This window comes from Lepeophtheirus salmonis, chromosome 9 (assembly GCF_016086655.4).
Source record: "Lepeophtheirus salmonis chromosome 9, UVic_Lsal_1.4, whole genome shotgun sequence".
Classification (NCBI taxonomy): domain Eukaryota; kingdom Metazoa; phylum Arthropoda; class Copepoda; order Siphonostomatoida; family Caligidae; genus Lepeophtheirus; species Lepeophtheirus salmonis.
In genome coordinates, this window is record NC_052139.2 from 23,674,368 (window position 1) to 23,687,707 (window position 13,340).

The window sequence follows — 13,340 nt, forward strand, 5'->3', positions numbered from 1 at the left end:
TAACGGACAAAGTTATTTTGTTCTTTTTCGCTCCAAACTTAAGATCAGGCTTGTACCCACTCAGACATTTTCCGTTAAATCGTTCATTTTGTAAAAACTTTCTGTTAACCGTTATTTTTCTCGTTCATTTTTCTGTTCAGTCGTTCCTTTTTGAATTATTTCTTCATTAATTTAATATTTATCTAGTATAAAAAGTACAACCTACACAATACTCATAAATATATAAAGCCCATTTTGTTTCTCAATCCATAAAAATGAACCTCAAGGACGTAGCTAACTAAAAGCCAAACAGGCAATCTCAAGGGTCCTTATATGTACTGGGCTCCCTAGTAAAAATGATACTCTAAATTTATATAAAATTATGTCAAATTTAAACAATTGTTTGAATCAATGAGTGTTACTCCTGACGATGAGTTGGAAAAAATACTCAAAAGATGCAGAGGTTTTCTTAGAAATCATAGCTTGAAGATCCAAAAAAACAAAAAAAACGACGTGCATATATCGAAAGCCTCATATATAAGCAAAAGGCCAGAGTAGAAATATACCAAGAAGTTGAGGACTTGGTTGGAGAAGATACTGGAAGGAAAATAATCCGTTGTAGGTTAAAGATTGGAACTGAGTACTTTAAGGAGCAGATACCTAATCAAATAATCGAGAATTTAAAACAAAATAAAAAAGTTTGAAGACTCTGTTCAATAAGCAAGATAGGCTCACTGAAGACCCAAAAAAAAATTGCTGCAACTCTGAAACTCTACTACAAAAACCTTTGTAAGTGTACAGATTGCAATGAGGATAATCTGTGCCTGAAATGTAAGTACAATACAGCAGATTTTGTTGAAAATATAACTTGTACAAAGTGTAGTGATCAAATTCTGAATGAGGAAGACAAGAAATTCATGGGTACCAAAATTAGTACAGAGGAGATTTTGATTTATTTGAAAAATTATAAAAAGAAGAATAAGTCACCTGGAATTTTAGGACACCCAATGAAGTTCTACATAACCTCTAGGGAATTTCTAGCTCCAATACTGAGTAGGGTATATGAGGAATATTTTGAGAAAGGACTCCTTCTAACTTTTATAGCAAAAGGTTTTATTTCTTTCATACCAAAAGGGAAAAAAGATTCCCGGAACGTACAACATCTTAGACAGATTACTCATTTAAATAGTAGTTATAAAATAATGACGGGGGTTTTAAGCAAAATTATACATCGATATTAGAATGGGGTTATCCCACGCAGATCTATAGAGAACGCAGTGAGGAGTGTGCAAGACTTGTTGGAGGAAAAAGAAACTACTGCGATAGCAATTGACATTGAAAAAGCATTTGATTCGGTTTCAAACATTCACAGTATCATATCATTTAATTGCAAGAATTTTGGAGACATCTTTATTCGGTCTGTGGGGACATTGATTTGGAGAACAGAATATTGCATATGTGGAAGTGGTCAACTAAGACATTTCAAGATCCAACGTTCTTGTAGATAATATATAATAATTTTGGTCGGAGTTATGAAAGTAGTGAAGACAGAAATTTAGTTCTCAAGAAAGAGAAACATCAATTTAAGAATTAATGGAAGTGCTAGAAGGCTTTGGAAGTAAAAGTATAAAAAATAAATGAAAAGAAGACTGCAGTGATCACTATGGGGAGGGAACCCTAAGAAAAAAATCACAACTAGGAAATACTACACGGTCTAAACTATTAGGCATAGTGGTTGGGAGAACAAGCGACCTTAACTTTAGAAGAAATAGAAAGTAGAGTGAAACAAATTTACTTTCACTTTCAAAATTACTGTTTGGGTCTGCCTGGAAGAGTGCTTATATGAAATCAAATGATGGTGTCCAAGATTAGTAATTTAATATGTTTTGTTCCATACAACACTGATGAAAAAGAAAACATAATTGACTGAATGAAGATAGGATTCATCTTTCATGGGAACATGTTTAGAAGATTAAATAGGAGTCAAAGTACATGGGCAAGCATCATAAAGGTGGATATGAAAAAAATATATGGTTAGGATCTTCATCACCATCCTGAATATGGTCATGTCAACCTTATTAAATTATTTAAAATGAAGGGAAGCTTTTGGTGTGGTATAGGTGCTGCATGTTCAAAATTGCTTGAGAATGTTTTATTGGGTATGAAAGGAGCGGAACCTCTACTTCGAAACCCAAGAATATTGCAGATCTTTGGAGAACACGGTCAAGGCAACTCACTCAAAGAGCATGGAACGTCGTGGGGGACATGACATTGGAGGAGTTACGAAATGATGGACTGATTTCGATAAATGTATACGCATTTAAAAGAAATGCGTCGTTGGTTTGTATGAAAGCTAATATTATTACATTGAAATTTGTGTCTAAATTTTATAGACTATTATTGATTGAAAAGAAACCAAAAGCTCTGGATGCAAGTTTTAGTGATTATGAATGGTCTATTTTAAATAATAAACTAGTTTTAGATATGTAAATATTTTATGTAGGCATTTTGTAATTTATATTATTTTAAACATCTGTATGTTGGTTATTTTTTTTTGTTTTAGAGGGTAGTTATGTTGTTGTACTTTTAAGTGTTTACATTGAGGACAATACACCGCCCTAACTCCGGGCCAAGAAAAACCAAAAAAACAATTAAAATTGAGAAAATTACATACTTTTTTTATCTCCAAATCAATTCATAAAAAAATAGTACAAATTTAGCTATATCACAGATAGTTTAATACCTCTTATATTATTTTTACTAGAACAACGTTGTTTATCATTGACATCAAGTAGTTTTAAACACAGCTATCAACTTTTTTTACTCATAAATACACTTGATGAAGTTTCATCAAGGTGTGATGAAAATTATATTTTTTATTCTTATCGATTATAAGCTCTAATTTGTCGTCAATGAAAACGCTCTATTTAAAAAATTTATTTTATATATTTTTGGGCGAAGTATTAATATTTCTTTAACTCAGAAACAGTTGAAAAAAAAACAACAACAGAATTTTATGCCCTCAATTTTTGTACATTATAATATTTATGTTAATCAAAGAGTGATTATACCTGATTGTTATTAAATATTTATATTTTCCATATTCATGTTGCTTAACAGTGATTTTATCGATAACGTAGTAGGTTTATCAATAATATGTCCTATTCAAATATCGATTTTTTTATATGTGTATGTTACGTTCTGGTATTAGTATTAATGAGATGGAATGGCCTTTGTCTGTATTTAGAAGGAATGATCCACGTCTGTATTCAGTTCAAAAAGCCTGCTTATCCATTTCTCTGGTATCCATGTATACGCACATAGGCATTAAGTAGAACATGTTGTGTTTTTTTTAAATAAGTCACATAGGTATTCCACATTTAATATCTATTTTAATACTGAATGTAGTGGTTGGTAAAGCTTTAAACCAAGTAGTGAAACAAATACGAAAACATCAAACATGTAAAAAATGTCATGGTCGGAGTTTAATTTTTTATCCTCCAGGGACAATAATTTGCTATTATTTTTATAATAAAAACACTACCTATAAAATAGAATATATTCGTGTATTAATACAAATTGATAGATTTGAGTCACAAATTTAGAAAGGAGAATACTGAATATATGATAATTCTAGTATTAATAAATAACTATTAACTTAACTATAGTTTAGTTATTTTTGTATAAACTGAATGAGGTAATAAGATGAACGTGTGTAAGTCTTCCGAGAATGGTTGGCTTGGTCAGCTCTGCAACTTGTCCTTAAAGAGAGCGGATGAGCTTTTAGACCATATCAAGAGTAATTTTATTGAATAACTCTACAAGTACTTTACTTCCTACTATCGGATGATACCAACTGGAAATTAGTCTACATGGTCTCCATGTTTTGGAGTAGTTCATTTCTAAAATTCACCAGGAGGTCCTTGAGGAGGATGGATTGAGTTTTTTTTCTCAGACAAGGCTTCAAAATTCAAGGCTCCATCTTTAAGTCTCTCATGCAGTAATTCTCCGGAGGTGGAAAAATTGATGGAAATTCTTGAGGTTAAATTGGAAATTGGGACAGCTCAATACTAGTATGCAATGGGAATGCTCTTTTCTTTAGACAGAAAAGAGGGCAAATGGACCCTGGACTACATGTGACAGATATTGATGGAACCTTCAAGACAAAGCTACAGAAGAGACTGTTATTGAATTTTGAATATATTAAAATTTTTAGAATATAACACAGATGAAGTATATAAATTCCATTATAAATGAAAAGAAATAAATTTCAAAAATTAACCTTGTTATGTATTTCTTCTTTTCAACTTGTTTGTTGTAAAACTTTTGATTGCTCTTTAGTTTTAGATTCATTTATGGGAAGATACAGACTTCACACCTGCATCCCCATCTGAGAGGATATTCTCATGAAGATGTAAAACTATTTAGTCTGCAAGGATAACATAAAATAATTGAAATAATATATCGACAATTAACAATTTCAATTTAATTTCTTAAGTGGTTTGCAGTTAATGGTGTGTTCCTTTAGTTTTTATTAACTTATATATCTCATTTATGACTATTTAATGTATCTATTTGTAATTTTAAATTTATATTAAAACATTATACAGTCGAATGATTTACAAGCTTCTTGGTATAATAATGCATTGAAGGTCAATTTTCGCCTATTAGGCGATCCTCTTATACAACAACTTATCAAATTCCACAAGGAAACTTGGCACCGAAAGCTAAGACCCAGAAGATAGATTGCAAGATTATGGGAGCGAGTGGATCACTTCAAGAAAACACGGAGGTTAAAATTCAATATCTAAGGAGATACGACGGAATTGGGGCCTTATAATTTAAAGGATATTTTGAACTGGATATTAACCACCCTGCAATAGCGATGCTGAAAAGGTACCTTCAGGCTTCCTGATTTCATCTCCGTAGGTAAACAATTGTAATCTTCAAAGATAGTATTAACAAATTTGCGAATAATTTGAGCAAAAGTTAGGCTTTCAGGGATAGTGATGTGTAATTTTATCTCCTCTAGATAATGTTATCCTTGATCGAACCTCCCATAAAAAAAATGCCAAACACATACGTTTAAGCATCAGTATAAATTTTAAAAATATGGATATATTTCCCTGCCGATGAAGAGTACGAGTCTCTTAAATTTGACTATCATTTTAGGAAACTCAGGTTATTTTAATATTCAAAAATACACCCTGGCCACGGTTTGTGCAAGTGATCTTAACTAATAATTATTTATTAACTCAAATGAACGCTCACATAAATAATGGGTCAACTAGAGGACAAGTTAAAGATGTTATAGGATATAAGAAATGTTGAACTGACATGTTAACTTTTGCATCAAGTTACCCAGTGAACTGAAGTATATGACGGGATATTACTAAGGGATCCTTGATGCTCAAAGAAGCGCCTGTGCAATTTTTTTATGCCTATATGTTCCTAACTATTCTAAAAATACAAAGGAAAATAGTGAAAAGTGGTTTTTAAAAAATGAATGTGAAACGATTATAATAAATTTAATATTTAAATTTTGCATACTTTTTTAAAAATATTAAGTTTACTTCGCGATGTAACATGGCGTTAGATTGCTTAATAAAAATACCGTTTGAATTTTGTTTTGATTATATTGAGATGGTTTTGTCTTCCCTCAATATACTATTTATTCCAATCATAGGTAAAATGACTGTATCTCTTGCACTAAATGAAAGTGTGTTTTTTTTAAATTTGTAAAAACGAATTCACTCATTTAGCTAAATACCTGAATAGATTTCCTTTAAAAAAATAGTTATTTAGATAAACAGCCGGTGGATGAAGATTTGTTTTAAGGAGCATTCCATGTCAAACGACTGATAATTGAAATGTAAACCGATCCTCACATATTTAAATCATTTTAGCATACAATCTCACATTGACGGGTTAAATTTTGGCACATAATTTTTGTCGTTCATCCGTTATAGAAACTCGTACAAGTGCCTTTTTAACCAAAATTTTAAGTCTCGCTTTTATATCTTATTACCAAACGTTCTTATATATTTTTTTGTACAAAACAATAACCTATTCAAATAGGGTACTGGACTAATTTAAAGTCTGAGGATTCCAAAAGTGAAGTCAAAACTAGAATATTTAAATGGCTTATGTCCTCAATTTCAGTTTTAAAAAAATCTAAAATACACTGGCAAGTACTCGATGAAGAATAAAAGCAATTCCAACTGATTTTAGGAAAAAATGGCAAGGGAAAAAATGTCAAAGAAAAATGGCAAGATAAAAAAAAAGGAAAAGTTTCTAAATGGAAAAAATGGCAAGATTCTTTTAAACTGATATAATATCTATCACCAATATAATATATAATAAGAGAAAAGAAAAATAAACAAACACGACAGTGGTTCCAATGGAAGGAGTGCTGATCACTTAATTCTCCGTTATTAATTACAATATCATTAGACATGATGGACTATTCATATTGGACAAGACTCTTGGATTGACAGACAAGCATTTGCAAAATACTAGGCAAGAGCAGCGATTTCCACTTCGTTATGATCCAAGATGTGTCAGAAGAAGAGGTGGTTGGCTGTGGAGCGACAACCCACTAATAGGATTGGGGTAGGTATTCAAAGGTCGAGACGTTGGAGAGTGTGAGGAAAACTGTAAAGCTCAGTACAGTTGGAGCAATCTGAAATTGCAATAGAACAATGGTATTCGTCTCTTCATAAACCTTCTTTCTTGTCCAAAGAGAACGAAACAAGCTGCATTACGTATTTATCTAAAAGACTCAAATTCTCGAAGTTGTTTATCTAGGACTGTGGATTCATACTTCCAATGTATCTAGCAAAGTATGAGAACCATACAAAGTGACTTATATGCTCTTTCAACTTATTTTTAAGTGTATTTTTCTAGTATGATACTAAGACATTTGAATATGTAACTGCGTTTGTAATAAATAATAATGGTATTCAGTGATATTTATCAGAGAATGTGAATATTATAACTCTATTTGTTCATTCATTTCTATTTAGAATGAGAATCCAGCTCCAACTTCATTAACTTGTAAAAAAAATATTAATGTAAATTCCTTTGTCAAGGGTTAATTCCATCCATTAATTAATTTATTGATTAAATGTAAATACATATTTTATGACGACAGAAACCACTCTAAAAAAATTTATTCGACACTCATGTAATTATCTAATTTGGTTAATTTAGGTACGCATAGGTAGAGCCAACTCTATGGAAAGGTTTCAAGCTCTCAAAGATTTCAGGCGCCTTATATTTCTCTTAACTATATTGTATTTTAAAAGTTTGGCATTTGTGAAACTGTTGTGTCTATTTAACCTTTCAACTAGAGAGAAATACAATCTCTTTTATTTCTTTTGATCATGGTGGGTATTATTCCACTTTTGGTGATCATAAATATACTTATATTTTTTCAAAGGCCCTTCAAAAGTTCGTTTTATGAATAAAATATTTATTAACAAATTAGTAATTTCAATCGTTATTTTCGGCTTATGGATGTTTAAAAAATGCGTAACTTTCAAGTAATTTAGATCTTATTCCATGGGAAAAAATCAATAAAAATTACATCTATCAATCTGTAATAAAATAAATATGTTTACTTAGGATTATCACAGTGTGAATATGATATATTAGTTATTATTTTAATGTAAAAACATATTAAACATAATATACACAAACAATTGGATAAATGAAGCGACCCATTTTTAATTTAGAAGTGTTTTTCATATACTTAGATTGATCTTCATTAATTAAAGACAGAAATACTTCCATGTTCTCTAAGAATACTACAAAAGAAGGGATCCAAGATACTTTATCCGTAACAAGAGATGCTTGAATTTCAATTTCTACGGGAATGATGGCAGATTGATACTTTATCCGAAGAAGAAAACCAAGCTAAGCCTCCAAAGAGAAGAGTCGACTCCTTCATTGGATGGAAAATCTTATCAATCCATATATAACAATTAAATAGATTCAAGAATTGAAACTATGAAGGGATGTTTAAGAAGAGCTTAGAATTTAAATATTTCAAATATAGGATTATTTATTACGCAGTCATTATATGATATTGAAATTGTATACAATAAGATAATTTTGTTATGTGTTTGCTTTTACAACCCCATAAAATATAAGATCACTCTCAAGAAATAAAATACCAAAACAAAAATCTTTAAAGATGCATATTTTTTGAATAGGGCTTTAAATAAAAAAAATATGGAATAATTTTCTATGATATTCCTTATCATAGAATGATGAATAAATTCAAAAAGTCTAAAGAAAAGAGTGTCGTTATTCAAATGCATGTATGCATTTCAAAATTGATGGATGGTGGTGTCCAAGGAGATGAAAGAAACTGCAACTCCATCCTTCACACTGTTTTTTAATCCTCGGGCAGTCAGTGATAGTGGCTCCTGAGTGCAGAAGAGTCCTCTGACATTATTCGGAGTGGGGTAACAAGCAAATCAATTTATTTCCTCCCGCACTCTGGAACGTCCATCGTGCCACTATCAATGACTGCCCGAGAACTAACAACCAGTGTGAAGGATGGAACTGCTGCTTCGTTCTCTTTGGACAAGAAGGAAGGTTTATGAAGAGACGAAGACCATCCTTCTATTGCAATTTCAGATTGCTCCAACTGTACTGAGCTTTACAGTTTTCTTCCCACTCTCCAACGTCTCGACCTTTGACTACCTACCCCAATCCTATTAGTGGTTTGTCGCTCCACAGCCAACCACCTCTTCTTCTGACACATCTTGGATCATAACGAAGTGGAAATCGCTGCTCTTGCCTAGTATTTTGCAAATGCTTGTCCGTCAATCCAAGAGTCTTGTTCAATATGAATAGTCCATCATGTCTAATGATATTGTAATTAGTAACGGAGAATTAAGTGATTAGCACTCCTTCCATTGGAACCACTGTCGTGTTTGTTTATTTTTCTTTTCTCTTATTATTTATCATATTGGTGATAGATATTATTTCAGTTTAAAAGAATCTTGCCATTTTTTCCATTTAGAAACTTTTCCTTTTTTTTATCTTGCCATTTTTTCCATTGCCATTGTATCCCTTACCATTTTTTACTGACACCCATTATTTTATTAATTATTTATGAAAAGAGAGAGTTGTTTGTGTACTCATAAAAGACGGAGTGCAACAATGAGGGTGAATTATAATTTATAACGTATAAATGTATATCTTCGTTGGATTCAGAGATCTACAATGGTGTAATTCTTGTCTATGTCTTTGCTATATATTATATGCAGAGTGGTATTTTTGTCTATTTCCTTCTTTTTACGACTGCTCCAATAAAACGTGATGACATCTAGGCTGTCCTCCAAAACAATCTCGAAATTATCATTTATCAGTTATCACTTCTCAGGATTACCACTATGATTTTGGATTTCATTTATTTACCCAGATCGGGAGGTCATATTTTCTACAACTCTGGTAATTGAAGTAACTCGAAGTAAAGACTAACAGTACGGTTATTTGATTGGCTCTTGAAAGGAGAAGGATTTTTGTTTTTTGTTTTTTGAATGTTCTCTCAGCGGCTGTACGTGGATTTGTGTGTGTCTCTGGAAGTTTGCTCCTCTCTTTCTCTCTCCCTCTTTTTCTCAGTGCCTGTCCCCGTCCTTTTATTTGTGTATTATTTAAATGTCTAATTTTAATTAGGGGGAATAATGAGCCCGGCTGCTGCATCCACCTCCTCCGCGGGTGTATCAAGTCTGAATGGTACAGCCCATGTAAGCAATGCGAACGGAATACTGAATGGGGGCATAACCAACGAGGACTGTGGGATCCGAGAAGTGTGGAGCCACAACTTGGAGGAAGAATTTAAAGCCATTTGTCAAGTCGTGAAGAGATTTCCGTTTGTAGCGATGGACACGGAGTTCCCTGGGGTGGTGGCAAGGCCCATCGGGGAGTTCAAGTCGACTACGGATTATCAATACCAGCTCTTGAGGTGACTTGTTCCGAGACTGTGAGTGAGTTAATGAGTGACTGTTGTTTTGCAGGTGCAACGTGGATCTGCTCAAGATCATCCAGGTGGGACTCACGTTCCTGGACGAGGACGGAACCCTTCCCGAGGCTGGCGTGTCCACCTGGCAGTTTAATTTTAAGTTCAACCTAACGGAAGACATGTATGCCGAGGATTCCGTAGATCTTCTTCAGAATTCCGGTATTCAGTTTGAGAAGCACGAAACACAAGGGATCGATCGTTTAGCATTTGCGGAACTCATGTTATCATCTGGACTCGTCCTTCTTCCAGGAGTAAAATGGCTCAGCTTTCATAGCGGCTACGACTTTGGATACCTCCTCAATCTCCTCACCAATCAGAACCTTCCAATTTCTGAAGGAGATTTTTTTGAGTTGTTGAAAATGTACTTTCCGGCGGTGTATGACGTTAAGTATCTTATGAAAAGTTGTAAGAACCTGAAGGGAGGCCTCCAAGAAGTAGCCAATGAGCTAGAAGTTCCAAGAATAGGACCACAGCATCAAGCAGGATCAGATGCACTTCTCACTGGGCAGACTTTCTTCAAAATGAAGGAAATGTTCTTTGAGGATGACATCGATGATTCAAAGTACTGTGGACATCTCTATGGTTTAGGAACTAATTTTGTTGGATCTTCTAACAGCAACGGATCCACAACATCGTCATCAACATCCACATCCTCCTCATCAACGACTACTACAACAACAACAACAGCTCCTCCTAGTAGTGTTAACAGCTCAACAACTGTCGTAAATTCAACTACTTCTTCTGCGCCTTCCGGTTCGGTAGACTCGTCTGAAGCCTCAACTGAACAATCCGCATCAACAAACGAAAATAATACCTCCGATGAGCCAGCTGCGAATGGTGTTTCTTCTTAAAACTTTATACAAATTAAAGTGTGGTGTTCATTTTATCTCATTATCGGAGGCCTAACAAGAGGCTGATTGATTTATATTTGTATCTGACATCAATTAATTATCATTATTATTCATAATAGTAACAACAAACAATCCCCTCGTTAAGAAGAATAAAAGGGCCCAAAGATTGTCGTCATTGCAATCCTTTAATTTATGCCCCGACGACAGTTGCATTTCCTGTCTTTTTACTTCAAACAAATCTCAATATCTATGTTTTTTTTTCTTTTTGCAATACAAAATGAATTCTTTCATCGGAGTAACCTCACCCAAGCAAATGTAATAGACATGAAACTTTTCATTTATGATTATTTCTCTTGTCATGATTTATTTAGAAAAATATATATATATATTTATAAAAGTTAATAATCATGTCACTTCATCCTTCTCTCCATCATTTGAATGCAGCCATCTTATTATTGATAGGACGGTGGATGAAGCGTTCAGACTTCATATACTCAGCTATCTTAGGTAATTTCTCGAAGCGGTCCAAAAAGTCTTTCAAGTTTTTAAATTGGTCAAGAACTGTAGAAGATAGGAGTCTATGTTGATCCAGCAATTCATACATGATAAAGTCCACAAAAGTAATGGATTCTCCCGTAAACCAAGGACCCTTTCCAATAAAGTTTGAAAACTCAACCAGTTTGCCTTGAACGGACTTAAGATAATTATCCTTCAAACTCTCCTAAGGGATACATATATAATATTATTATTTAAAGTGAAACTCAAGAGATGGAATCCATTTACAAAATTAGGATTGTAAGACAGATGAACTATGCCATTGCGGAAATCCATGGCTTGCTCTGCCAAGAGATCGACTTTCCATTTATCATTCTCGGTCTTTCCGCATAAATCATTTTTCCGTGCAATATGGCGTATAATGGCATTGGATTGTGTCAATTTAACGTCACCTAAAAATATTTTGAATAAGGTGAAATAAAGTTTTAAGGAATGAACAGTAACAAATCCAAGTAACTAACCATCAATGTAGTAAGGCAAATTAGGGAAGTCAAGACTAATACTTTGTTTGATAGCTAACCAGGAAGACTTGTCAAAATCCGGAGCGGGTCCACAGGAATATTTCTTTTCTTCATAGTCTTCTCCAGTGTATTCAAGTAATAAACGAATGGGTTGGGCCAACTAGAAAATAGTCGTAGGTATTATCCACCCCAACTTAAAAAAGAATTGTTAACAGTGTAACATACTTACTCCACGAATATCCCAATAGGCAAGTACAGCTTTAGGCATGATATAATATTAAATAGTAAAGATGATGACTTTTTGAATTTCGAAACAACAATGATTACACAAATATTATTTCTGATAATTTCTGAAAATATACACACACTCAAAGAAAATGTAGACGCAAGCCTTTGATATTTATGTGGTCGTAGATTCGCGATGGCAGTATCTACTTTAATCACTATTCACTACATACACTCCTCACAACAGTTTTCTTTTCTTTTTTTAACGCTTAATAAGGGGCTATCTCTTCATTTTAAAGGTTATTGTATTCAATTTTGCCATATCTTTACATAGTAAGTTATACTTATACACATGGCATGCTTTGCTTTTAATTACATTATGACTGTTAATATAAGTATGGAAGGCAAACAAGTCTTCATAATTCAAGTAAGATATTATAAATAACAAGCAAAATAGTGACGAATGAAAGGATTGTATATAAATTAATCTTCACTTTGAGCTCAGTAAATAATAATATAAAAACAAAAACTCACAGAACCTACACTTTCCAAAAAAGGTACCAACACTATTTAAAAATCATTAAAAAGGTTCTTTATGGTAGTTAATTGCATATTATATACTAATTTAATTCGTTTTCAATAAAAATAAGTGGCCCCTCCGGTGAAGAGGAGTGAGTGGGAAGGGCAAGTTCACAAGAAGTAAACCTTTTGGACAATTACTCTTCAAACCCCTATGCAGCGTTAAGTACCAACTTCATACAAATTTAGATTTAATATCAATTTTAATGTTGAGACAGTGATCATGATTATCGATATCTAGTAATATAAAAAAATAGGGTTTATCAGTGTAGTTGAAACACAATTTGATTTGAGCTGTTACGGTGTTGTACTTTACCCAGAACAAATTAGAAAAAAAAATATTCTTCCTTTTCTCTGTGACACAAGTCGCCCCTCAACTAAAGTATTAAACTTCAACTAGTGTTGAATCAGTCCTAAGACTGATCCCTTATCATTCTTTTCCCCTGCCCTTTGATTTTTTATTTTATCAGTCCGATCTTTTTTACCATCCTAAGGACTGTTATGAATGATACATTGTAACATTGGCCTTTCCGTCCTAGCTATCTTTTTATTTTCTTCACTCATAGCTAAGATTGAAGAATATAAGAACTTTGAAAATGATAGCTAGGGGGAGAGTAAAACAAAGCATTAAGAGAGACTAAAGCGTTAAAGTAA

The 13,340-nt window shown here is 33.0% G+C and overlaps 2 protein-coding genes across 4 annotated transcripts; one reads left to right on the top strand and one right to left on the bottom strand.

Moving 5' to 3' along the window:
* Positions 1–9,059: 9,059 nt before the first annotated feature.
* Pop2 (CCR4-NOT transcription complex subunit Pop2) lies at positions 9,060–11,271 on the top strand. Of its 3 annotated transcripts, none has more exons than XM_040719004.2 (3): positions 9,060–9,159; positions 9,670–9,958; positions 10,011–11,271. In XM_040719004.2, exons 2-3 carry the CDS (start codon positions 9,678–9,680, stop codon positions 10,864–10,866), a joined length of 1,137 nt encoding a protein of 378 aa, XP_040574938.1. In that variant the 5' UTR covers positions 9,060–9,159; positions 9,670–9,677; the 3' UTR covers positions 10,867–11,271. The 3 variants fall into 3 exon arrangements, with proteins under 3 accessions (XP_040574938.1, XP_040574936.1, XP_071746933.1); XM_040719002.2 differs by having other exon boundaries at positions 9,113–9,444; XM_071890832.1 differs by having other exon boundaries at positions 9,115–9,614.
* Positions 11,198–12,295, bottom strand: LOC121123939 (glutathione S-transferase Mu 3). Its single transcript, XM_040719005.2, has 4 exons — positions 12,112–12,295; positions 11,883–12,042; positions 11,650–11,813; positions 11,198–11,587 (listed from the first exon to the last, which is right to left on the bottom strand). Exons 1-4 carry the CDS (start codon positions 12,148–12,150, stop codon positions 11,297–11,299), a joined length of 654 nt encoding a protein of 217 aa, XP_040574939.1. The 5' UTR covers positions 12,151–12,295; the 3' UTR covers positions 11,198–11,296.
* Positions 12,296–13,340: the final 1,045 nt, after the last annotated feature.

Coding starts and splice junctions, on each gene's coding strand:
- LOC121123939 (XM_040719005.2), bottom strand. CDS start 12,150: ATGCCTAAAGCTGTACTTGCCTATTGGGATATTCGTGGA. Junction 12,043..12,111: donor CCTATTGGGATATTCGTGGA/GTAAGTATGTTA, acceptor ACTATTTTCTAG/TTGGCCCAACCCATTCGTTT. Junction 11,588..11,649: donor TGTCTTACAATCCTAATTTT/GTAAATGGATTC, acceptor TGTATCCCTTAG/GAGAGTTTGAAGGATAATTA.
- Pop2 (XM_040719002.2), top strand. CDS start 9,387: ATGATTTTGGATTTCATTTATTTACCCAGATCGGGAGGTCATATTTTC. Junction 9,445..9,669: donor TCATATTTTCTACAACTCTG/GTAATTGAAGTA, acceptor AATTTTAATTAG/GGGGAATAATGAGCCCGGCT. Junction 9,959..10,010: donor TATCAATACCAGCTCTTGAG/GTGACTTGTTCC, acceptor GTTGTTTTGCAG/GTGCAACGTGGATCTGCTCA.